Source organism: Martes martes (assembly GCF_963455335.1).
Source record: "Martes martes genome assembly, chromosome: 1".
In the NCBI taxonomy this organism is placed as follows: domain Eukaryota; kingdom Metazoa; phylum Chordata; class Mammalia; order Carnivora; family Mustelidae; genus Martes; species Martes martes.
In genome coordinates, this window is record NC_137888.1 from 58,166,900 (window position 1) to 58,191,363 (window position 24,464).

The window sequence follows — 24,464 nt, forward strand, 5'->3', positions numbered from 1 at the left end:
AAGTACAAGTTGGAATTTTGACTATGATTTCTGGGATAGAACCTTAAAAAAAAAAAAAAAGCAGCAATTAACCCTAAAAGGAAACCTAATGTTTTTTTCTTCTGTAAATTTCAGATTGCTTACATTTGGTATTTATCGAAAGACAGAGAGATTAATATGTATTTTATTCCATAAAAAATTGCCTCAAGGCTAGAGTTGTATTCCTTCTTAAACATCAAGGGGCCATTGATTCAGAAATGGAGGAAAACCTAATGTCATGAATCAAGACTCTTAAATAAGGTAAGAAATGTGTAAGGTGCTCAGGAATCCATTCTTTATGTTTCTATTCAAAGTACAGATATTTATAAGGATTTACTCAAATCTAATTAAAATAAAAAATTCCATTAAAAATGCCTAATTTCAGTGTTATAATAAAAGTAAATGCACAAAATGTCTCTTTTATAAATGCAAATGAACCCAATCTCAGTTATTGACAAAGGAAGTACCTATATTATTGGTTTCCAATCCAATTTTGTCTAACCGCATAATAACAGACTTTCTTCAGCTATGGCAAAGGGTAATATTGTGTACAGAGAAACCAATCAACTAAACAACAAAACAGACAACCTAACTTACTTGGCTATTTCAGGATGCCAGGATGACATTCAACTATATGAACTAAAATCATGGCATAAAGCATCATGGTAGTTTGACTGAAAGCACTTACATAGGATTTAAGGAATTGTGATAATTCTGTTCAGCAGTTGAATGAGAAGGGAATTTTTAGGTGGTTGTTTTGAAAGTCAAAATTTTCAGAATTATTATCATTTGGCTTCTGATTTTTTTTTTTTAATAAAACTCTGATGGCTTAGACTTACTTCTATTTTCAGGGCATTATAATACCTAGCATAGTTGTAAACTTGTAGTACATGCTCAAAACATCATAGTTATTGATTTATTTGATCTTGATTTAGAAGGTTTCATATTTAATCTCAGAATAGGCTTTCCATGAACAAAGGCTACACTTAACAATACCACTGACTAGTTGAAAACAGCAGAAAGGAGAAGAATGATATTGTTTGTTTTCTCTGGGACAAAGTCAAAGAAGTAATAATGCTATTTTTAAGTAGGATCCAGAATAATGAAAATGGTTTTTGTGGGGTTTCAGAGGATCTTAATGTAACAGTAAAAGGAGAGAAAGAGAGCAAAAGGGGTCATTCTCTGGATCAGACAGAAAAACTGAAATATGGATTTAATATCCCTGAAATAGTGAACAATTCCCAGTTCAGATAATATATTTTAATTAGCCAAAAGATTGTTTCCATCAGGTAAAAGACAACATTTTGATGATACCTTTCTGAATGGGTCCCTAAGGATTCAGTAAGCCAGCTATAGCATAATACAATTCAGAGTGCCAAGAGCACCTCTTAATTCACAAAGTGGGACTTAGCTACTAAATTCACTGTGTAGAAGAACAAATTAGGCTGACAGTTCTTAAAAACCAGGTTTATTTTGCCTGGGATTACTATGACCTAGGTACAAGGTGAATTTTTTTTTTTTTTTAAGATTTTATTTATTTGCCAGAGAGAGAGAGAGAGAGAGAGCACGAGCTTGCAACCAGGGGGAGTGGCAGGCAGAAGGAGAAGCAGACTCTGCTCAGTTGGGAGCCAAATGTGGGAATCAATCCCAGGACCCTGAGCTCATGACCTGAGCTGAAGGCAGACACTTAACCGACTGAGCCACCCAGACATCTCTGAATTGTACTTTTTATTCATGGTCAATTCTAAGGAGATTTACTATTTAAAAACATCACCAACACCTTGAATAAGTTTGTGATCTCAGTTAGGAGATGGAAGAGGGCTAGCATGATCTATCAGATTCATCGCAGGGAATTTTTTCAAACCACACATACATGCTACCATTCTACACACTTGCTTGCACAAATGTGAGTATACCATGTTCCTCAGCAGTGCAGGGGTGGGGAAAAGTTTCAGAAACACCAGCCTAGCTTACTTGGCTATATTATGCCTAGATGCCAGGATGACATGGAACTATATACTTCATTCTTGTAAAAGTGTGGATAGAGGCAAATCCAAAGACTGCTTTAGTTGGTAGATTGGAATGGCCTCCATAAACCAAGACCAGAACATTTCTATGTGCCAGACTACTGGGGAATATTACCCTCCTTCACAGTGTCTTCAAATCTGCAGAATGCAACATCACAAACCAATCCTTACTCAACTGTTTTCTGCTTGCTTAGTCTGAGAGGCTGACCCAGTTGCCTATGTTTAGAGTAGAAGTGCTTGTCACCTGACAACATATGGATACATATTGTTGTGCTTTCCAGAAGTACAGGCCTCTTTGAAGGTAATGCGATCTTTTGGTACTTTGGTGATGTCACTTAGATGATGTTACTTTTTTTTGGGTTTATACAATTATCTTTTGGGAAATTATTTGCTCTCAAAGGAGAGATAAAGAAAAAGAGCAAGTACTATGACAAGAAAAGCAAAACTGAAAATCTTATACTGGTCAGCAAGTCTTGGCAACAAAGAGGTTTTAATTTTTTAATGTTATTTACATTTTACTCCTTAAGGAAACTAAAGCAATTGAGTCAATAATAATTTGAAATTGTATCAAAAAGAACTATTTGTGCAAGAACAGTATACTTTAAAAAACATGTTTGAATAACTTTATGAAAGAACAATACCCTTTAAAAAGCTACCCCTATAGAAAGAGATTTTAAAGAAATGGCAAAAACAAATATGTGTAGAATTTGTTTTCTCATCCCAAAATCTTCAACTTCCATCAACAATTGTTTAATCTAAATTTGTTTCTACCTAAAGGGAGAAACATTACTTTCTTACTCATTCTGAATCCTTAGTTTAGAGTCAGACTGACAGGCAGGATGAAAAAGTCCTCAGGGGCACCTGGGTGGCTCAGTGGGTTAAAGCCTCTGCCTTCAGCTCAGGTCATGATCCCAGGGTCCTGGAATTGAGCCCCACATTGGGCTCTCTGCTCAGCGGGGAGCCTGCTTTCTCCTCTCTCTCTGCCTGCTTCTCTGCCTACTTGTGATCTCTGTCTGTCAAATAAATAAATAAAAATCTTTAAAAAAAAAAAAGAGAAAAAGTTCTCAAGAAGAGATGGGGACACTTACCTACATTCTAGATCAGCTCTCTGGAGATTAAGAAATTTGCAGTTATCAGAAATCAGGAACCAGTTGCAAGTAAGAATTTAAGTAGTTCAGGTAGTACTAGGAGGTGTCAGCTAGTGTCCGTGATCAAGAAAATGCAACAGGAGAGGAACACAAATCAATATAAAAAGAAAATCTATTGAGTCAAAGAATATTATTGACTGCTAAGGGTTGGAGGTGGGTCGCTATTAGTTACAAAGATGATTGCAGTCACAGAAAGTAAGGGAATATTTACTGAGATCTTGCTATTTGTCAGGCCTAGGATCAAGTGCTTTACTCTAATTACTTCACTTAATTGTTTTTACTGGGTAGGGATCATTTTATAATGAGAACAGAAGCTTGGGGTTCCTGGGAGGCTCAGTGGGTTAAGATTCCAACTCCATTTCAGGTCAGGTCATGAGTTCAGGTGGTGAGATCGAGCCCCATGTTGAGAATTAAGATTCTCTTTCTCCCTCTCTCTCTCTGGCTCCCACCCCACCCTGCTGTGCGCACATTCTCTATTTCTCTCTCTTGCTCTCTCTTTAAAAAGAACAAGCGCAGCAGCAGCAGCTCACAGACATTAAACAACTTGCTCAAGAGCGTACAGTAGTGAGTCCTAAATCTGTTTGTCTTCAAAACCTATATTACCGTAGGGATGCCAACAGTGTGCAAGGGTTAGGTTTATGAAATTGTAGAAACGCATCCTAATCTAGTTTAGAGATTACATAAACCCTGCTCCCCACTACTCAGAAAGCATTAGGAGATCTGGTGTAGAGTGTGTTTGTGACCGTTAACAGTAGCTTTTTGATCCTCTGGAGGGTGAAGAAGATTTTAAGCATCTATTCGAGGAGAAACAGAGTTCGGAAGACAGCTGCGATTCATCCAACACAGGGAGGGACTCTCCCATTGAGACTAAGCTCCTGCAGTCAAACCAGGGAACTGTGGGAAAGGTTGTCTGGGCCTTGGGTAAGGTTGGGGGTCCGGGTTTGAGAGGTCTTGGTGATTCTAGCCAGGGTCTTTGACCCTGGGCCTAACACACCATTGTTGCTGAGAATATCATTTTATTATTCCAACTAACCGACATTTATATAGGACACTGTGCTCCACGCGGAGCTAAGCACTGGGAATTCATAGGTACCTGAAGGAGCTTAGACAAAAACAAAAGAATTACTGCTGATCCTTCACGTTAGCTCTTCAGGCTGCTTTACTGATTCTCGGACAGTAAAAGTCAAACGGACCCCACTTTACGGTCCTTATCCTGAACATCCCTCTTCTTTTGACACAACACAGCTACTGTCCTTACCAACTTTAACTCTTTGTTCCAACTGCCCATTAAAAACTGAAGGAATAATTGGCATTTAACATGATATTAGTTTCAGGTGTACAAGATAACGATTCGATATTTCTGTAAGTGATCACCACAATAAGTCTAGTTAATGTCTTTCCCTACACATAGTTACAGGTTTTTTTCCTCTCCCCATGAGAACTTTTAAGATCTACTGTCTGAGCAACTTTCAAATATGCAACACATATTCTAAACTACAGTCACCATGCTGAACGTTGTGTCCCCATGTCCTGTTTATTCCACCTTCTCGATGGGGCCTGATGTGATTGCCCTATTTGTAATTCCCCCTCCTCTTTCCCCCAACCCTCACCACTAGACACTCCAGGCTCCCGTCCTCCGCTTTGTTTTTTTCCATAGCACAAGGCATTTCAAATATTCTAGAAACGTTGTTTCAGCTTATTTCCCCTCATTAAATATAAGCCTCACAGTGGCCGTGACTTTTATTTAGCTATCTCTTTAGACACATCTCAAGCACCCAGAAGAATGTTTGACACACAGAGCAAGCACTCAGTACAATTTGTTGAATTAAATTGGCCTGAATCGGATGCATTTAGCACAGGTACAATGTGTATTGGTCTCAGAGGAGACTGTGAGTAACTTCTGGTGGAGGAGGCAAGTCAGGGAAGGTTTTGTGGAAAAAGTATGTCTTGGCTAGAAGCTAAAGATGAGTGGGAACGGACTATGCAGAAAATGGGTAGGAAAAGCATTGTTAGCAGAGGGAACATCATATACAAAGAAGTGGGGGTGGCGATAGAATGGGAGAGGTGAGGGCCAGCCCGGAAGAGGAATCTGATCAGAAAAGAGGGGTGTCCTGACTATGAGTGTCTGGGAAGGAAGATAAGATGTCAGTAGGGAAAGGTGCAGAAAGGCGCAGGCTCCCTTTCTCTTTGCACCCTATATTCATTTTCTTCTGTGAGCTCTAAGAGGCCGACCCCCGACTTCTATCACCAGTTCCCAAAGGGAGTCACGGAAAGGAGAGTGGCAGGTGTAGAGAGAGGTCAGAGTATTTATTCCCGTCTGTTTTCTCCTTGCTGGGCTGCAGTCCTCTCACCATAGATTCTACTGGGAGGGCCCCCTCTGAAGGCTTCAGTTCTTTTTTAAAAAAGATTTTATTTATTAGAGAGCACGAGCCCTGGGGAGGTACAGGGGGTAGAGGGGGAGGGAGAAGGAGAGGCAGAGGGAGAGAATCTCCAGCAGACTCCATGCAGAGCACAGAGCCCAAGGATGGCTGGATCCCAGCCCCTGGAGATCATGACCTAAGCCAAAACCAAGAGTCAGAGGCTCAATGAACCCAACCGCCCAGGCGCCCTGAAGGCTGCCAGATAGAGCCCAGATGATCCCGTACCAGGCAAGAGACAACTAGATACCCAATATATAGGAAGCAGCTGGACAGTAGGCATCAAGGATGCCAGACTTTTGGACACAAGTCGGCATCTTCTGAAGTGAAACGTATTTATATGCATCCTGTGGGGGCCTCACACTGGTCTCAATCCCTGTGTTGGGGGCAAACCAGCTCAGAACAGAACCTTGAGAGGATCAACACACACCATGCTTAGCAAACCTTATTCCAGGCTCCCTAGAGCGGAAGTTCTGAACTATGCGTTGTGTGTGAGTGCCTATGCCTGTCCCTCAGGTTGTGTGTGTGTGTGTTGTTGTGGGGTGAGGGGTGTCTGTGACTCGTCTTCTCAAAGGCAGATGATGATAAACGTTTGTGAATGTTTTCTACATGTTGGTAGGCACTGTTCCGAGGACTTTACTGACATCAACTCTTTTAATCCTGGCAACAGCTCCATTACGTAGGCACTAACATGCTGCCAACTTTACAGACAAGAAAGCTGGCAGGAAGGATGAAGCCCAAGGTCTCCCTGTAGGCATCCTGTGAAAGGGGATTCGCCTGGGCAGCCTGGTTCCAGAGCCTGCCCTCCTCTCCATCACCCCATCCCGTCTCTTTGCCTGACTCTGGACTCATACAGGGAAGGCGTCATTTATTTTTCACCCGCTCGGAACCTCGCACGGTGCCTGGCACGCAGGAGATGCCTCGGAGTTCCTTGCTGATGAAATGAATGAACTTCTGCTAGGCAGAGACAAGCTCTGGCAGCAGGTGGCTCCTGGAGGCGGAACGTCAACTTTTCTTCGCGGCACTGAGCGGCCGGGCCCATCCCGGCCGCAGCCGCCACCCGGCCGGGCCCTCGGCTCCGCTTCTGCTCCGGATCTGCGCGAAGTGGGAAAGGCCGAGCCGGCAGCGCCCTGAACAAACCAGAAAAACAGCCCTCCTCTGCTCCGCTCGCGAGCCCACAGTAGGCGCGGCGGCTCTACCCCGCAGGGGCCTGGGGCGCCTCCCCAGCGCCAGCGCCGCCCCGCCCCGCCCGCCGCCCGAGGTCCGCCGCGCCGCGCCCGCGGGGGGCGGAGAGCGAGCCGCTCGGGAGTCCACTCTGGACTCTGCACCCTTGCGTGTGTGCGCCCTGCTGCCCGCGGGCCGCTCAGCGTCCCTCTGCCTGTCCATGGAAGGGGCCAGATCCCCGTCGCCGGGGGAAGACCTGGAGCTCCTGGCGCTCGGAGGGCAGCCGGACGAGCAGAAGCCTCTCAATGGAACCGTCCAGGTCATCCCTCTTTCGGTCGAGGAGCCCTGCCCAGCCCAGGTAAGGCTTGCTTGGCCTCGCGGAGGGCGGTGTCCGAGAGCGCACTCCGAGCCGGGCTGCCGGCCAGGGCCCGGGCCTGGCACCCTCAGAGTTGCGGGGTTCCGGCCAACTCTCCGGGCGTCGCGGACGCAGAGCGCTGGTGCGTCCTGGAATCTTCGGGATGGAGCGGACGTGGGAGTGCGCGTCCGCGTGAGCCCGCCAGAGCCCCTGAGACCCCTCCATCCCTCTGACCTCCAAGGAACTGGAGGAACCCTGGCGCGGAGGTGCGCGGCTCCCCTCTTCAGAGCAAATCCCCGGGATAGAGGTGGTTTTCATAAGTTCTGTAACTTTAAATGAAGTTTTTTTTCTGTTTCAAGAAGGAAGGAAGAACTAGAGTGATAGATGGAGTCGTCTCCTTGCTTTAGCTTTACTGCCTTGCCGCTTCCAGCCACCTTCCACCGTCCCCCTAACCCTCACCCAATGCCCATCATCCCCTGTCCCGCTTCACATTCTCAGACACACACACACTTTCTGTCCTTTACTGACCAGGCCTTTTGATTTGGCCGGAAAAGAGACCGGGAGAGGCGAGTGAATTTGCCTTGCTCAGTTGATGGGAAGTAATTTCAAAGTTTTTGTCCCAAAGAACTAGACTATGCCTCCTTCGCTTTCCCTCCTCTCAATCTCTAAAGGAAGTCATGGTGGTGCTTGGGCTGAGCTCTTTTCTGGTCCAGCCCTGGCGGAGATGGGAACATTATTCATTCTCATCAAATGCTTGTAAAACAGCAGAGACTTTGATTTCACAGCCGTCTACCTTCTGATTAACCCCTAGTGCTGGCTTGAGGTTTACAGGGTGCTTGGAGCTCTCCGTATACATATATGGGTCCAACCTGACCTTTCTAGGTCCCACTTCTCCACTTCCACCCCTTTGACTCTTCACCTGTTGGTTTCAGGGATAAGCAAGGACATCAAAAGGGGAAAGCATTGCTTTCGCTTCGGGATCGATTCCTGGAAACACTGTAAAGTTCGCTCTTCTAAGGACCTATAGGTACTTTGGAGAGTGATTTGGGACTTCATGCTTGAGTGAGAGATGAACACCACAGAAGAATGAAGGTTGGAGGGAGATGGTCTGTCCTGTGTGGGCTTTGCTGTGTCAGTCCTCAAGGGCAGGATCTCAGAATGGATTGGAGAATACTTGCTTCGTGTTAGATAGACCCAGGACATACCAGTGACTTCTGGGACTGAATCCAGACATAGGAGTTTTGGTGACAGTTTCACCACTAGAAGGTGTGCCTTGTGGCAAGGTGCTAAGGTCTGCGGTCAAATGGTCGTTAATGTGGTTAACTGAGCTTCTCTGGGAGGCCTGGGAATCCCTTTCTGAAAAAAGATGAGTAGAAAAACATGCCACACGCATGTAGGACATCAGTATTTTATAATTGTTTAGTACCTGCCCAGGAGAGACGGCTCTTTCGTGTTCTAATTATTTCCTCATCAGCCAGCTCTACACTGATAGTGTGGACTTCCTCATAAATTAGCTTTGTAGGTCGCCACATAGAAAAACTATGGGGAGTGGCAGAATGGCCTGAAGGTGAAGGGTATGTGAGCACTTGGAGGGTATTCAAATATTTGAACAGGAAACATTTAAAAAGAGAGAGAGAGAGAGGAAAAAAACCCCTCATCTAAATGCTAAGAGCATAAACAAAACAAAACAAAACAAAATGATAAAAGCATTTTCATCTAAATGTATTAATCATTCTCTTTGGTTACATAGAATAAGTTGAAGTGTATTTTATTTTTTAAAAAGATTTATTTATTTATTTATTTATTTATTTCTTGAGAGCGAGAGGGAACACACGCACCTGCAAGCTGCAGGGGGAGGGGCAGAGAGAGAGAATCTCAAGCAGGCTCCAGGCTCAGTTTGGGGCTGTTGGGAAGAAGACATCCCACCTCATGGCTAACTTCCTAGTTGGAAGGGTGGATCTGGGTGAGTCTACAGAGGCAGTAGAAAAAACTTCTTTCCCTTGCTTGTTCTAGGCTTGGAGCTTGAGGGAAATTAGCCCCGTTGCTATGCATTGTTCAGAATTTAGGACAAGCAGCAGCTGGATTTTTTGTGGGTGGACAAGTGGATTAAATCCCACAATGAGATGACAAAGTACAGATTTTCCTACGTGCTAAGAAAAAATTTCCAGATGTATATAATATCTGCTCCTGGAGAGCCAAAGGGAAGAAAAGCTTTCTGTATCTATGAGAGAGAGAGAGAGAAAGAGAGAGAGAGAGAAAGTCCTGCCATTGTGCAGGGCCTTAGGTCGTGTATTTGGATCCTTATCTGAAGGGGGATGCGACTATCTGGGGGCCTGTTCAGAGGAAAGCCACGAAAATTCTCCAGCCATGTAATGCAATTGTAGACTATAAGATGCAGTTTGCAAAAATCTCTGGAAAGCACCCCGTAGAAAAACCTGTCTGTGGCTGCTCCCCGTGACCTGGAATTTGGGCCTGAGAGAAAGAACATGCTGGTGAAGGAGGCAGTGTGTCCTGTGACCCGGATTTTTAGGGGAGTCTCAGCACAGGTGGCATATGCCTACTGTATCAGAGGCTCTTCCCCCTCAGGGTACAGTGGAATCTCCTGGGGAAACTTCTCAAAAATACAAATTTCTTGGTTGATTCTAATGTGCAAGGAGCTGAGAAGCACTGTTAATTTATTCTTGGGTTGAGAGTAAGCTGGTGGACTATTTCACAATGACTTAATCAGTCCGTGATGGTTAATTTTGCACAGGATAGTGTCTCTCCCCTAGGTCTGATGGGAGACAATGAAGGGGCCACGCTGTACGTTGGCAGTTTGGGGCTTGACAGGAAGAGACTTTTCCTACCGTTGAGGGCTGTGTGCTTGTGAGGTAACTCTCCCTAGGAAGTTAAAGTAATGGTCTCCTCATGGCACCAGGGTCCTAATTTATTATTTCTAAGGGAAATCAAAAGTGAAGGCACAAGAGGCCAAAGAGATTCACTGACCCTTGTTTTGCAGCTCATTTGAGACTCCAGTCCCTTTCATTTTGTACCAATCTTATGGTCCTGGCTGCTTCTTGTATCAGGTTTGAAAACTGCATGAAGTCATTTTGTTCTCAGGAGCTCTGTAAGTGGAAAGGTCTCTTTCTGTCCCCTGGGAAGTTGAAGATTCCTTGTCCTGGGACTTTCCATGTGCCTTATTGAGCCCTTGGTTTTGGTGGCTTTAGAGTTCTCAGTCTTCAGTTGGGGTGAGAGATCACTTTGTCCTTGGACTCCAGAAACACACTTAGCTCAAAAGCATTTTCTTCTGTCCAGATGTTTCTTTTACTGCTCCCCTCACACCTGACCAGAAGAGCCAGTGTAAAGTATATATTCAGGGTCTCCAAAGTATGACCTCTACTCTAGAATTTTTCCAAGTACCTTCTTAAAAGTTCTAGAACCTTCTACAGTATATTAAGAGCCTAATACCTGACTAAGGCACAAACGTGGGATAAAAGAATGAGGAAGTTTAAGAGACACCCCTCCTTCTATCTGGTTTCAGTTTACCTTGGAAGATAGGCTGGTATCTGTTTGTATTTGAAACCAGACAAAGCAGCGACAAATGAGCTATGTGGACAGCTCATGTTCTGGGGGATCTCTCCATGACTGACATGGCAGGGAGGCCTCAGCAAGAGGAGAGATCTGATCTGGCTCCTGTGACAAGTGACAAGGCTTCAGAACAGGTCTCAACCCTGATAAAGCAACTGATTCACTCTGGGTGGCTCAAAATTACACACTGGGGAGGGGGGCTTAGTGGAGCGGGGGAACACCTGGGTGGCTTAGTCAGTTGGGCATCTGCCTTCAGCTCAGGTCATGATCTCGGGGTTCTGGGATCGAGCCCCATGTCCAGTCTGTTTCTCCCTCTCCCTCTGCCCCTGCCCCCCTTCCCCCCAACTCATGCTCTCTCTCTCTGTCTCTCAAATGAATAATAATAAAAAAAATTACAGGCTGGGGCCTACCCCCACCTCTGCTACAATCTGGTCTCCCGTGTCCAGGGAGGGCCTTGGTGTGCGTGGTTTAAATTCCTCCTTAGCTGATTGGACGTGCTGCCAGGCTTGGGAACCTCTCACTGAGCCCATCTGAACTGTCATCCTGAAGTGAACGATTTCCTTCTCTGGTGGCCATCACCACAGGCATGAGGGAGAGAAAGTTGACTAGGTGCTGCTCTGTGGGACTGGAGAACGATGTCTCCCATGTGTGGGGTGCCTAACATTCGTGTAGCAAGTGCTTCATGCCCACAATCTCTAGTCTTTACAACAGCCCTGGGAGCTGGATCTATTACTTTTACAGTTGAAGATGTTGGGGCTAGGGAGCTTCTGCAACTTGCTGAATGAGGCAGTCATTGCCCTCAGGCATAGGAAGGGAATGCGGATACAGAACCATGCTTGTCCCCCCATCGGAATCCATGGTCTCTGTGTGAGAATTCCTTGACGGCTCTGTGGGAAGCAAGGGCAGAGTCCCAGAAGCCGGTAGGGGTAGGGGACAGGGGGTGGCCCCCAGTGGAGACACCCCACAACAGCCAGGCACGCTCATAGCCTGGAGCTCTGTGCTGTGACGCGGGGTGGGGGTGGGGGGAGCTGTGGACAGCAGGTACCAGCTTTGCCGTGACCCGCAGCAGGCATCCGTCCTGCCTGCTCTCTCTAGCAGCATCTTGGAGACGGGCTAGTGCCTCCCTTGCAGGACCATTTGACTGAAAGGTAATGGTGTCAGCAACCAATCAAGCGACCAAGTTGTGGCCTCACTACACCCACTGCAACCTGCTTCCTGGTGTCGCTCCCATCCTTCCTTTCATTTCCCTTCCCAGGCCCTAATTACGCAGCGCAGGGCACAGCAGTAGTCTCTTTGCTTGTTCTTGGCATGCCCACTCTAAACCACACATCGTTTTTCTCTTCATCTTCAACTCAGCTCTTGTGCTGCAAAACCTTTCCCAGTTCCCCAGCACACACCCAGTTAAGTCCAGACTGCTCTGGCGGCACTGAAAACCCTCCCAAGGATGCTCCGACCTTTCACTGTCTCTAATCTTAACGACCATGACTTCCTTCTGGAACCCACGCGGTCAGAGGATTCTCTTGGCCATCCTGCTTATGACTCAACATTGAGGTTGCTCTGTCCATCTGCCTTTCTCTGTCCATCCTTCAAAGTCTTGCTTTGCCCCCACCTCCCCACCTCAGAGCCCCTAGGGTATTTTCCCCCTCACTTAAAAAAAAATATATATATATATATATATACATTTTATTTATTTATGAGAGAGAGAGCCCAATGCGGGGCTTGATCCCAGGACCTTGAGACCATTACCTGAGTCGACCACCTGAGTCACCCAGGACCCACCCCCCCTTCTTCTTCTTTTTTTTTTTTTTTTTAAGATTTTATTTGTTTATTTGACAGACAGAGATCACAGAGAGGCAGGCAGGGAGGGGGGGAAGCAGGCTCCCTGTTGAGCAGAGAGCCCAATGCGGGGCTCGATCCCAGGACCCTGGCTTTAACCCACTGAGCCACCCAGGTGCCCGCCCCCCCCAACACACCTCACTTCTTATGAGGTTCCATTCTGCCTCTTTGTAAACCTGACTCCGTGAAGTGTGGCCTGGAGAGGGCAGGATCCTGCTGCCTTCGCAAGAGTCCAGAAGTGCTTCTGGAAACCAATGACTGCCTCACAGTGTCCCTCTGCTTTCCAGGCAAAGGAGGAGAACCCTTGGAGTTCCTGTAATAAGAAATTGATTGGAAAGTGCAAACTGTGGATGGTCATCGCCTCTGTTTTCCTAGGTCTCATTATAGTCATCATCATAAGCTTATGTCTTCTTGGAGGTAAGAGGATTTAAACAGGACTAAGTTGATGCATTTTAAGAACTTGTTTAATGCTTGTCTAGGACTTCCATTGATATGGAAGATGTGCTTATTGGTATTTCATTATTTGTAATACGAATTGAAAATGGGCTTGGGATTGTTGTATGGATGGTAGCTATCCCGTGGCTCTTTGTTTTATTTCACTTCTTTGTTTAGTAAGTTCTGACAGAAGTATGGAGACCAATGTTTTACTTTAAACTCTGCCCACCAGATCCTGAAAATTTCTTAACTTTTAACTTACTTAGACACTAATTTATATTTTATTGTTTCTCTACACCTGCTTAGTTGAAATTTTTTATCATTTGTTTTGTAAAATAATTATTGTACTTCATCTGATGTACCCAGTACATTATTATAATGATAAATAATGAATAGCTCATTTGAAAGCAACTTAAAAACTTTGTAGAATCATGTCTCTATATGCTGTCATTACTTTAACTTATTTTGGAAATAACTATTATATTTGTGTTGTAGGTGTTTACAGAACAAAACCATACATGGTGCTAACTATGTAATTTACATGTATTATTTTATTTACTATTTATTTATTTTTTAAAATAAAAAAAGTTTAAAAAAAATCTTATTTATTTGAGGGAGAGAGTGAGAACGAGCACAAGCAAAGGGAGCAGCAGAGGGAGAGGGAGAAGCAAGTTCTCCCCAGAGCAGGGAGCCTGATGCTGGGCTTGATCCCAGGACCCTGGGATGGTGACCTGAGCCAAAGGCAGACACTTAACTGACTGAGCCACCCAGATGCCCTTATTTTTATTATTTATTATGATTTAAAAATAATACGTGTTCAGTAACCCATAAAACACATCCAAATTATTAATATTTCACTATACTTTCTTCTTTTTCTTACTTGCATTTTAAAAATAATTTGAGATGTGATTGTATTTTGTTATATATATATATATATATATATATATATATAATTTTAATTTTTTTTTTTTTAGAGAGAGAGAGCATGACCATGTGCCAAGGTGGGTGGGTGGAGAAGCAGAGGGAGAGGGAGCGAGAATCCTAAGCAACCTCCACGCCCAGTGTGGAACCCTTTGTGGTGCTTGATCTCACCACCCTGCCATCATGACCTGAGCTGAAATCAAGAGCCGGATGCTTAACCGACTGAGCTATGCGGGCGCCCCGATCATTGTTTTTTAATCATTTTGGGGCCTACCTTTAGGATTTTTAAAGATTTTATTTAGGGGCACCTGGGTGGCTCAGTGGGTTAAAACCTCTGCCTTCGGCTCAGGTCATAATCTCGGGGTCCTGGGATCGAGTCCCGCATCGGGCTCTCTGCTTGGCGGGGAGTCTGCTTCCCCCCCTTCTCTCTGCCTGCTTCTCTGCCTACTTGTGATCTCTGTCTGTCAAATAAATAATCCAAAAAAAAAAAGATTTTATTTATTTATTTGACAGAGAGATCACAAGTAGGCAGAGAGGCAGGCAGAGAGAGCGCCAGGGAAGCAGGCTCCCCGCTGAGCAGAGAGCCCGATGTGGGGCTTGATCCCAGGACCCTGGGATCATGACCTGAGCGGAAGGCAGAGGCTTTAACCCACTGAGCCACCCAGGCACCCCCACCGTTAGGATTCTTAATGCTATATTGAGACCATTTCCCAATCCACTAAAAGTTATTTGTGGCACTTTTTAAAAAATGACTGCATGATACAGTCTTCCATGCCATTTTAAAGCTTTTTTAAGTAGTTGTTAATTTTCTATGATTATTGATATGAAGGTTTTCATGATGCATAAATAGAGCACCCTCCAGTGGGCAGTCATTTCAGTTTTAAAACAAGAAAGAAGAAAATTGTTTTTATTTGTAATTAGGGTTATTGCAGGGGCAGGGTTTTTTTCTGGAGTTGGGATACTCTTGAGGGTGATCTGGTCTCCGCATGGATTTGGGTTGAGTCAGATTCTTCTTAATAAACCCAGTCTTGGATGAGGAGCCCCAGAGTCTCTCCAGAAGGGGTCCTGGGAGTTTTCTTCAGAAACTACATTTGCCTTTCACTTCCTGTTCCTTCTCCCAGCCTCTTCCTCTCCTGTCTCAAGTCCCTGAAAGAACAGGGAAATTTGATGGTATATGCCAACCTCCAGCATGTGAGTTTCTCAGGCAGGCGCCTTGTTTGCTTAATTACTTAGGGTACAGTTGAGGTGGGACGGTGATCCATTGAGGCCACAGGCTGGTTTCGAGTTAGGAAGAAGTTGATAAGAGGTGCTGCACCTCCTCCGACATGCTGAGGGTAGGAGTTTTAGTGCGAGCCTTCATACTCTCTCTTCCCATCAACTCCCACACGTGGATGTTGAAACTGAAGTTGAGCCGTGCGAACTTGTCCCATCACAATTAGGTGGTGCTCTCCTGAACATTGGCTAATTTGTCTGTTGGCCTCTGGGGCCTATGACAATGGAGCATGCAGCAGATCCAGTTGGTTTAATGTTAGGGATTCTAAAGCTCAAGACCCAAGAGCTGTCTTCCATTCTCGAAAATCATCTGACCTCTTCAACGGCCCAACAGCAATCTGCGGAGGAAGGGATTCGCTCTCCTTCCATCGTTTCTCAAGGGACATGAGAGTTCATCGGATAATATTCAGGGAAGAACTCTGTAATGCTTGTAGTGCAAACTTCACTTTCAGTGTTGTTGTAAAATTGCATTTTCAGGGGCACCTGGGTGGCTTAGTCAGTTAAGTGTCTGCCTTCAGTCCCAGTCATGATCCCAGGGGCCTGAGATAGAGCCCCATATTGGGCTCCCTGCTCAGTGGGGAGTCTGCTTCGCCCTCTCCCTCTCCCCACACCCCCACTCTCTCTCTCTCTCTCTCTCACTCACTGTCTCTCTCAAATAAATAACCAAAAAATTATATTTTCAAATGTTAATTCTGTACAGAGATTTGCACACTTTCATATTTTTTAAATCTGAGAAATATTTTGGTTTCACTTCGCACCTCAGCCCTCAGGGGTCTGAGCCTTTGGGGAGAGTCGCAGTAGGCAGTGTGGGATGGGGTTGAAAGGGGTGAAAGGGGCAGGGACAGGGCTCCCCTCCTTCATGGTCCCAGCCTCATCCAGAGCAGCTCTGTAGGTAACTGTGGGATGAGCATGTGCAGTAATTGGGCATTGCCTCATGGCCAAGCCGGTGATTGGAATCAAATTCACAGAACTTCTGAGCACTGTGGGGAAAACACTGCTGTCTGGAAAAGCGCAGTGTTGACAGAGTCAAAGGCTGCATGTAGGGTTGGGTTCGTTAAGAAGTGAGGTTCCTCAGAAGCTACCTTTGCCATTTTTCCTTTGTCGTCCCACCCCGCCCGCCACCCCCCTCTCCCCCAGCTCCTCAGTCTCCTGTCACCAGGCTCTGTAACAAGCAGATCGAGGCTCAGAGGCAGAGATGTTAATAACTGTGGAGCTGGAGTGCACACAGATGTGGACAACAAACAGGTCCCAGTGTAGAAGGGGTAATGGGTTGAGGAGGGGACAGTGGGGTACCCAGGGTGGGGTGTTCAGCACGGAGGTATATCTTGTCACTGACATTGTTAAGAACTACTGTCAGCCGTGGTCTGTTTTATTACTGTTAATTTTCTACAGACTGTATAGCCTTTATTGCCTGCATCTGGAGCGGGTCTCCCACCACTTTGCCCTTGACATGCTGTTGAGGTGATGGCAACTTCAGGATCGTGGCTGAGCTCCAGGCATGGAGCTGGGGCTGCTTACACACATGGTAGACAATGAAATCTTTTTAAAGTGGCCAATCTGGGGAGCAGAGCCCAGAGAATCCTGTTGGGTCTGGAGGCTTGGTTTTGTCTCCATACTTCAGGGAAAAGATAATGATGGAGTCTCTTCTTCTCCCTAAAGAAGCATAAATTCCTTGATGTAAATAAATGGTAAAAGAGCTTTCCCCTCTCTTTCATTCTCTCTCAAAGTCATCTTCTTTTAGGACAATTTAGAAGATCAGTGAAGCATCTTCAGGGGTTCTGCTTTTCTCACTGAGTTACCCCAGCCAGGGAGGAGAGAGACCCGAGTAACATGCTACTAATGAAAGTCTTGTTGGACAGGGCAAAGAATTTTAGGTATTATGCAAGCCAAAGGGTGACAAGTAGGTGGATACTTAGAGATGTAACTTAAAGGTGATCAGATTTAGCACTCTAAGGACCCTTACATGACATTCCCCAACATTACGGCTTTCTGCCTGACTTCTTTTTTTTTTTTTTTTAAGATTTTATTTATTTATTTGACAGACAGAGATCACAAGTATCAGAGAGGCAGACAGACAGAGAGGAGGAAGCAGGCCCCCTGCTGAGCAGAGAGCCCGATGCAGGGCTCGATCCCAGGACCCTGGGATCATGACCTGAGCTGAAGGCAGAGGCTTTAACCCACTGAGCCACCCAGGTGCCCCTCTGCCTGACTTCTTTACTGTCTTTCCACAAGGTGTTTCCGTGAGTAGGAGTGCTACGGTCCTGAGATGTGAGCAGGGACTTCAGAAGTGTGTTGAATGGGTTGTTTTGTCTTTGCGTCAGGTGGAAGAGCCGTACTGTCACGGCATGTTGGCAGGCAGACGGGTTGCACAAGGCAGTGCTCCTGGTGTGGGGTGACTCATGGGAAAATCCTCAGCAGACAGCATTAGCAAGTTATAAACTAGCAAGGTCCTTGGGGACAGGAACTTAGTAGCAAATCTGTAGGCCCTGGTCCTTGAAATTTCATTGTGTTTTCCCCTGTTTCTCTTGCCCTCCACTCTCATAGGTTTCTCCACCTTCCCAGGACCAATGTCTTCACCTATGCTCTCCATAGGAGCCTCCCCAGGTTCTCCTGACCCATGGACCATCAAATCTGTCCACATCTCACTAAGCATCCTCAGGCTCTTCTCAACTTGGGTCTCTTGAAATGTGCTAGCATTGTTTGTCCTTCAAAACCTTCTTCCATCAGAATCTTGCTACGACATTTTAGAAATTTTTGTTCTCTTTCTCTTTTTTTCATTGGCAGACTTCTAGAAATAAAGGTCTGCATTTGGATCTTGCTTCCTGCTTACTCCTTACCCATTGGTTCCAGGACCCTGGGATCACGACCCGAGCAGAAAGCAGACACTTAACTGATTGAGCCACCCAGGCACCCCAAGGCTTAAAATATATAACATAAAATGTGAGGGAAACTTGTTGATTAAAGGATGATTAGTATTTTTTTTCTTGTTTTGCTACAATTTCCTGTACTTGGCAAGTTTTCAGCTATGAAGACATAATTTTATTGTCAGAGGAAATAATATCACGACTTACAACAAATAAGGGTACAGGGGATAATTCCCTGTGTTTGGGGTCCTCAGGATCCCTCCTAGATGCAGTGAATTGCTGGGAGAGTTCATGGGACTCAGCATGCAGTCACAGAGATGATTATTGATGTGGGCACCAAAGGCAAAAGGAAATGTAGATAAAATTAAATTCCTTAAAACTTGCAGCCTGTTGACAAATACTTGACTCAAGGCAGAGTAAGACACCCCTTCAGGAACTCCCAAGTGTCTTTTTTTTTTTTTTTAATTTATTTATTTGACAGACAGAGATCACAAGTAGGCAGAGAGGCAGGCAGAGAGAGAGGAGGAAGCAGGCTCCCCGCCGAGCAGAGAGCCCGATGCGGGGCTCAATCCCAGGACCCTGGGATCATGACCTGAGCCGAAGGCAGAGGCTTTAACCCACTGAGCCACCCAGGCACCCCCCAAGTGTCTTTAAGTTAATGCCTTTCTAGAGGAAACAAAACAAAACAAAACAACCAAAAAAACCCACCTAAGTTTGATAGGCCTCCAGGATCCCTGAGGTCCTCTTTGACACACGAAAATTCTTTTGGAAACTTCCTTTGTCTCTACCCCTCCCAACTTAAAAGTATCTGATGAATTGTTCCTCACAACCCCAGGGCACCTGGGTCCTGTCCCCCTGCTTTAATAAAACCACCCTTTTTACACTGAAAAACGTATCAAGAATTCTTTCTTGACCAATTGCTCCCGGACCCCACGTCAAATCCCATCACTTGTGATTTATCATAGCAAAATGAAATAAAGCAAAATCCAGAGGAAACCAGGCACAAACTTGAGGACCCCCTTAACTGCCACAGCAGTGAGATGGAACAACACGTGAGGAGTGTCTACCGGGGAAGCGCATCAGAGGCTAAGGGCCCAGGGTTTTCCTGCGTTGGTCTGGCAGGCAGCCTCTGCCCGGCACACGCTAAAATTCCAGATCCCCGGAAGGCACGGTGATCAGCATAAGCTACATTGTTTGTACCAACAGGAGGTACCAACTGGGAGGAGGAACCCTCCCCAGATCCAGGCTCGCATAGGCTAGCCAGGGTCCAGCCTTGAGCCGGCCCCTCTGAACTGGTCATCTCAGGCTCTGGGAACTATGTTCTGCATGTTCCCTTGCTCCTCATGCTTCCCAGGGAATAAGTATTAGGATTCTCACTGCTTTTCATCTGCCTTTCTATCAAACACCAAGGGCCTTTTCTAAGTCCAGCCAGAGAGGCTGCTTGTGTTCTGTCTGAAGCATGAGATCTGAGAGTCAAGGCTATGGGCAAGGTGAGCGCCTGGTTCGGCCACCCACGCCTTTCTCAGGGCTGGAGAGGTGGTTCCTGTGCGGGCCTGGCGGGGAGGCCACCGGAGAGCCAGGGGAGCAGAGCTGCTACCACGAGTGCCAGCTTCTAGCTCCTGGCTCCTGGCCTTGTGTGTTTTTCCTTTAGCTTTAACTGCTTAAAAGTCAATTAGCTCACCATCATTAGAGCACCAGCAGCCACGCAGAACTCACTGTGCCAGGAATGCAAGGCCCTCTGGCCCTAGGGCTCTGAGTGCAGTTTGGTTTCCCTTCTATAAACAGTGTGTGTAAAAAAAAAAAAAAAAAAAAAAAAAAAAGTGTGTGTCAACATTTCTCTCCTGTGGGACAGACTGCAGAGCCGTGGCTTCCCTGCCCATCTTCCGTCTTCCAGAAGATGTCTGGACATGGCTCACGTGCTTATGTCTAGTCCCCACATCCCCATCCGGTTCTGGTCCATGATGTCTCTTCCTCCTCAGGGTCTTTGATAGCCCCGAACTGGGGTCATTCACTGAAGTTCCTTGCTCCCAGTCCCTGGCCCCCATCACCCATTGTTTGCTCCTGGAGCCTAGCCCAGCGCCTGCCTTGACGGATACCTGTGGATGTAGCTAAGGCTGCAGGTTCCGTTCAACCAAGAAATTCACATTCTTCCCACTCCCTCCCACCGGCTTTCCCCCCAGTTTGTATTCAGTGGAATCTGGGAGCTCTTATAGTATAAAATGAACAAGTTTTACCATAATGGAGGCCAGCTCCTGTCTTTATGTGGTATCGCCAAGAAGACAGAACATTTCTGTCCTTGTTTCCTGGGTCTAGCCTTTATCCTTGATGAATGTTCAGTGTCATTTCTAGCAGCCAGTGGGACAAATTGTTATTTTAAGCATGTGTTTACTTTACTTTTACTTTTTGTCTCCCTCCGCCCTTTAGTAACTTACATTGATGAAGATGCAAATGAAATACTTGAGTTATCATCAAATAAAACCTTCTTGGTCGTACTCAAGATTCCAGAGGAGTGCAATGCTGAGGAGGAATGGCCTCACCTACTCACGGAGAGGGTAATTATATCATAAGCATTGTTTTCAGAGTTCTTAACAGTAGAATGTGGGCGCTTTGAGTGATTACGTAGTAGCTTCAGGCTTGGATTCTTCGTCTGCATTTTGGGAGAAACTGATGCTTAGAAATGGATTTTCTGTGGTGCCAAGCCTCAGAGAGGAGCCTGACCTCCAGCAAAATGCGTCCAGGAGGACAGTGCTTGGTCTCCTCACTCTGGTCTTAAGTTTGATTCGACCTGTCATGTCATGGGGGACTGGTGATGTGCCAGAAAGCCACAGTCACAGAGTCTGGGCCATCAGTGGGGCTCAGTGGCAGGAGAGGACGTAGTTAGATAGACAGTTCTAGACAGTGGGATATGTTCTACCGAGGAGAAGCATACAGAATATTTTGCAAGCTGAAAGGAGTGTCATCTACACTACCTGAGGTGTGGATGGAAGCTTGGAGGGCATCTTGCAGGAGGTGATACTCAGGATGAGTCTTAAAATATGAGGTAGGAGTGTTCTTGGTAATACTAGGGGATCTGCCCCGCAGTGTCTGGTTGCCTCTTGCCTACTGTGCGGTGGGGCCTTGCAGGGGTGAGGCATGAAGGTTTTCCTACTCTTTGGTAAGCACTGAAACATTTTCATCTTGTTGACATGGTCAGCTGTTCATGTTAGCCCTTCCTGGTGGTCGCAGAGAAACACTGGAGGCTGAGAGCTTAGTTAGAAGGTACAGCAGTAGTCCCAGTGATAGATGGGGGGCTTTGACCCAGGGCAGTGGCAGGGTGGATAAGGAAGATTCCAGAGAGATTTAAGAGGTCTTCTCACTCAAGGGGACTTTATGGCTGATTGCATGTGGGGATGCAGGAGAATACGACCCCAGGCTCCTGGTAGGTGAATGGGCAGATGGTGGTTTCGTTCTTAGAGCAGGAAATGCAGGACAATGCCCTTGGTGCAAGAAGAGGGCATGCAGCCTCCGCATGAGGGCTGGTTGGGTTCACAGCCAGACCCAGAAAAGTATTTGGTAAGGGTCTAAGCAAGACCAGCCTGCCATCTGTTACAGCCTTCTCTGCAGCTGACAGGTGGACTGGTGTGAGTCACCTTCTTCTGGTTTCCATCTGATTCCTATGACAGCTTCGCCAGGAGGCAAGTCCATCTCGGTCACCCCGGAGTTAGTTTCTGGACACCCAGGGGCGTGTTATTTGATTGCTTCTTTGGTCACAGGGGTTTGTGTTCTGGGATGATTATTGGGCGTTTCTTCCTCCTTCTTGTCCGTGTTTAAATCTTACCTCATGTGAGCCCCTTTTCCTCTTTTTCTTTCACCTGCTTCCAGAGCAAGTTGCTGAGTGAATAGCCTCTTGCCTTTTCCCTCTTGATTGCTTTTTTCATCCTGGGGTTTTGCATTTGCTGAGCAGAAATGAGATGATTCAGCAGCCACACAAGTCACGTGTTCCAGACTGAATTCTTTATGTCAAAGGGGAGTGGAGGTTAATCATTCACTGTAGAGCCATATCTCTTGTGCAGAGCCTGACGGGAGCAGATCCTGTAGGTATTTTTAGCTCATCGGTGTGTAGTGGCAAAGGAACAAGGCCTGGCATGATCCCTGAGGCAAGTGCGCAGGCCTGTTCGAGCTGCTTCCTTCTCTGATAAATGGAAATCGCTGCACTTCCCCTGTATATCCACAGGTGCCTATGGGATGCATATAAAGAACTCTGTACAACATTTTTTTTTTTTTTGTAAAGAATGGTCTAGTTTACAGATGATAAAAATTAAGGCCCAGAGAGGTGACAAAGCTTCTGCCACCTGGGATCCCAACCAAATATGTTCAGAAACAGAAGTGAGAACTTAGGGATATTAGTCTTACTGTTGGGTCAAGAGCCCCTTCCTTTCATTCACTCAGGCCAACTTCTAGAAGTTTCCGGATATGGAAGGTAAATGGGAGTGGATGGTGGAACACATGTCCTCGCTTTTGCATTATTGTCTTGCCTTTTTTTTTTTTAATGGGTCTTTTTTTTTTTTTAAGATTTTATTTATTTATTTGACAGACAGAAATCACAAGTAGGCAGAGAGGCTGGCAGAGAGAGAGGAAGGGAAGCAGGCTCCCCGCTGAGCAGAAAGCCCGATGCGGGCCTCGATCCCAGGACCCTGAGATCATGACCTGAGGCTTTAACCCACTGAGCCACCCATGTGCCCCATTCTTTTTTTTTTTTTAATAGTTAAGTGTGAAATCTTTTTTGTTTTGTTTTGTTTTAAATTTTTAAATTTTTTATTAACATATAATGTATTATTAGCCCCAGGGGTACAGGTCTGTGAATCTCCAGGTTTACACACTTCACAGCACTCACCATAGCACATACCCTTCCCGATGTGTTTTGTTTTGTTTTTAAATTTTATTTTAATTTATTTCTTTTCCAGTGTTCCAGAATTCATTGTTTATGCACTACACCCAGTGCTCCATGCAATACGTGCCCTCCTTAATACACACCACCAGGCTCACCCCACCCCCACCCCACCTCCCTTCTAAACAGTTTTCCTAGCCCTTCCCTTATTCCACTGCCAGTTTTCTTCTCTTCCCACTGGGGCGCTTGCTCTGCTAAACCAGTCGGTTAGGTTACCTGCGGATTGTGTTACCCTGGCCCGTGTGCTTGATGGAGGCGTTAACAATCACTCCTTTGCAAACGCCAGGAATATATGTCCCTGGTCTCGAATTAGCCACTCTGCCCAACTCCGGTAGTCAACTCAACAGGCGCCTAGCTCAGTGTGCACCCAGCTTTGTAGACACAGCGTCGGACTCAAGAGCCAGGGGTGAGAAGACCCCCTTTTCACGTCTTTTGGCCCATAGTAGTGTGGTTAACTGTTCCCAGGTATGTGGACATGTCTCAATGACAGCAGGGGACTGTGTCACCGAAAAGAATCAGAGTGGACACTGAAAGTGATCTGGTTTGTCATTCCAGCTCTTAATGTAAAATTTTAGCTTAAATTTTTTTTTTCTGAGAGACTAGGACTATGTGCAAAATAATACTAGGCCCTAAAGGTTAAAGAGGAAGGAGAGGAGAGTGGGAATAGAGGAGGTTGGAAGGACATCACCCCTGCCATAACACATTTGTTTATGTCTGCAAATGTATGTATGTATATATCTGTGTGCATGCACACGCATGTACGTATGTATGTGTGTACATGTGTATGTGTGCGTGTGTGTATGTATATGTGTGTATGTGTGTGTATGTAGGGAAGTGCTTGGAAAAATAAATCCCATCTATAGCGTCGTCCTCCTCCTCCTCCCTGATGTTCTCAGCAGCCCTGTGGGAGCCACTTTCTTATTGCTGCATCGCCTCTGGCAGGATTCTTTTCTCGGGGGCTCAAACACTATAAGATGACTCAGTCATTTTTTTCCCTAAAGTTCTTACCACTTTCTGCTTCTTGCCTCTTTGATACTCAGGGCACTTTCCTTCTCGCTTCATCCTCCAATGTAAAGAAGGTGGGTTTTAGTGTCTATAACCCCTAGGACTGAATTCCTTGTGAGCAGAGTGACCTTGAGCAGGTTTCATACACTTTCCGCGTGCTGTTTTCTTTATTAGTAAGAAGGGAAGGGGTGGTAATGCCTCTTATGTCAGGTTCTTATAAAGATCACAGCAAAAATACAAGATTGGAAGTGCACTCACTGTAGGTCCTTTGAGCCCCTCTGCTCCGCCTTGAAGGGACTGAATTGTCACCAGGTGAGTTCAGTGGGACAGTACCGTGGGAATGCAAGCTCCTCGAGATTCTGTTTGGAGTTGGGTGGGAGACAAAATGAGCAGAGGTGCCCTCAGGGCACTGCTCTTTGGGGTGTGTCTGCTGCTTGCTTCTCGTTGGGGTGAGAGGGCACTGAGCCGTCATGGGTGCAGCTGGGCCACTCACCTCAGCACCAGGGCG

At 46.0% G+C, this 24,464-nt stretch overlaps 1 protein-coding gene across 1 annotated transcript in view; it reads left to right on the plus strand.

Annotated features, from left to right (window-relative positions):
• Positions 1–6,911: 6,911 nt before the first annotated feature.
• The window catches only part of LOC308345236 (TPA-induced transmembrane protein), a 28,628-nt gene continuing 11,075 nt past the window's right edge, over positions 6,912–24,464 (plus strand). Inside the window, exons 1-3 of the mRNA XM_080807220.1 lie at positions 6,912–7,132; positions 12,820–12,949; positions 20,449–20,576. Coding sequence (XP_080663346.1) covers positions 6,995–7,132; positions 12,820–12,949; positions 20,449–20,576 — 396 coding nt within the window. The 5' untranslated portion in view covers positions 6,912–6,994. The remainder of the gene's footprint in view (positions 7,133–12,819; positions 12,950–20,448; positions 20,577–24,464) is intronic.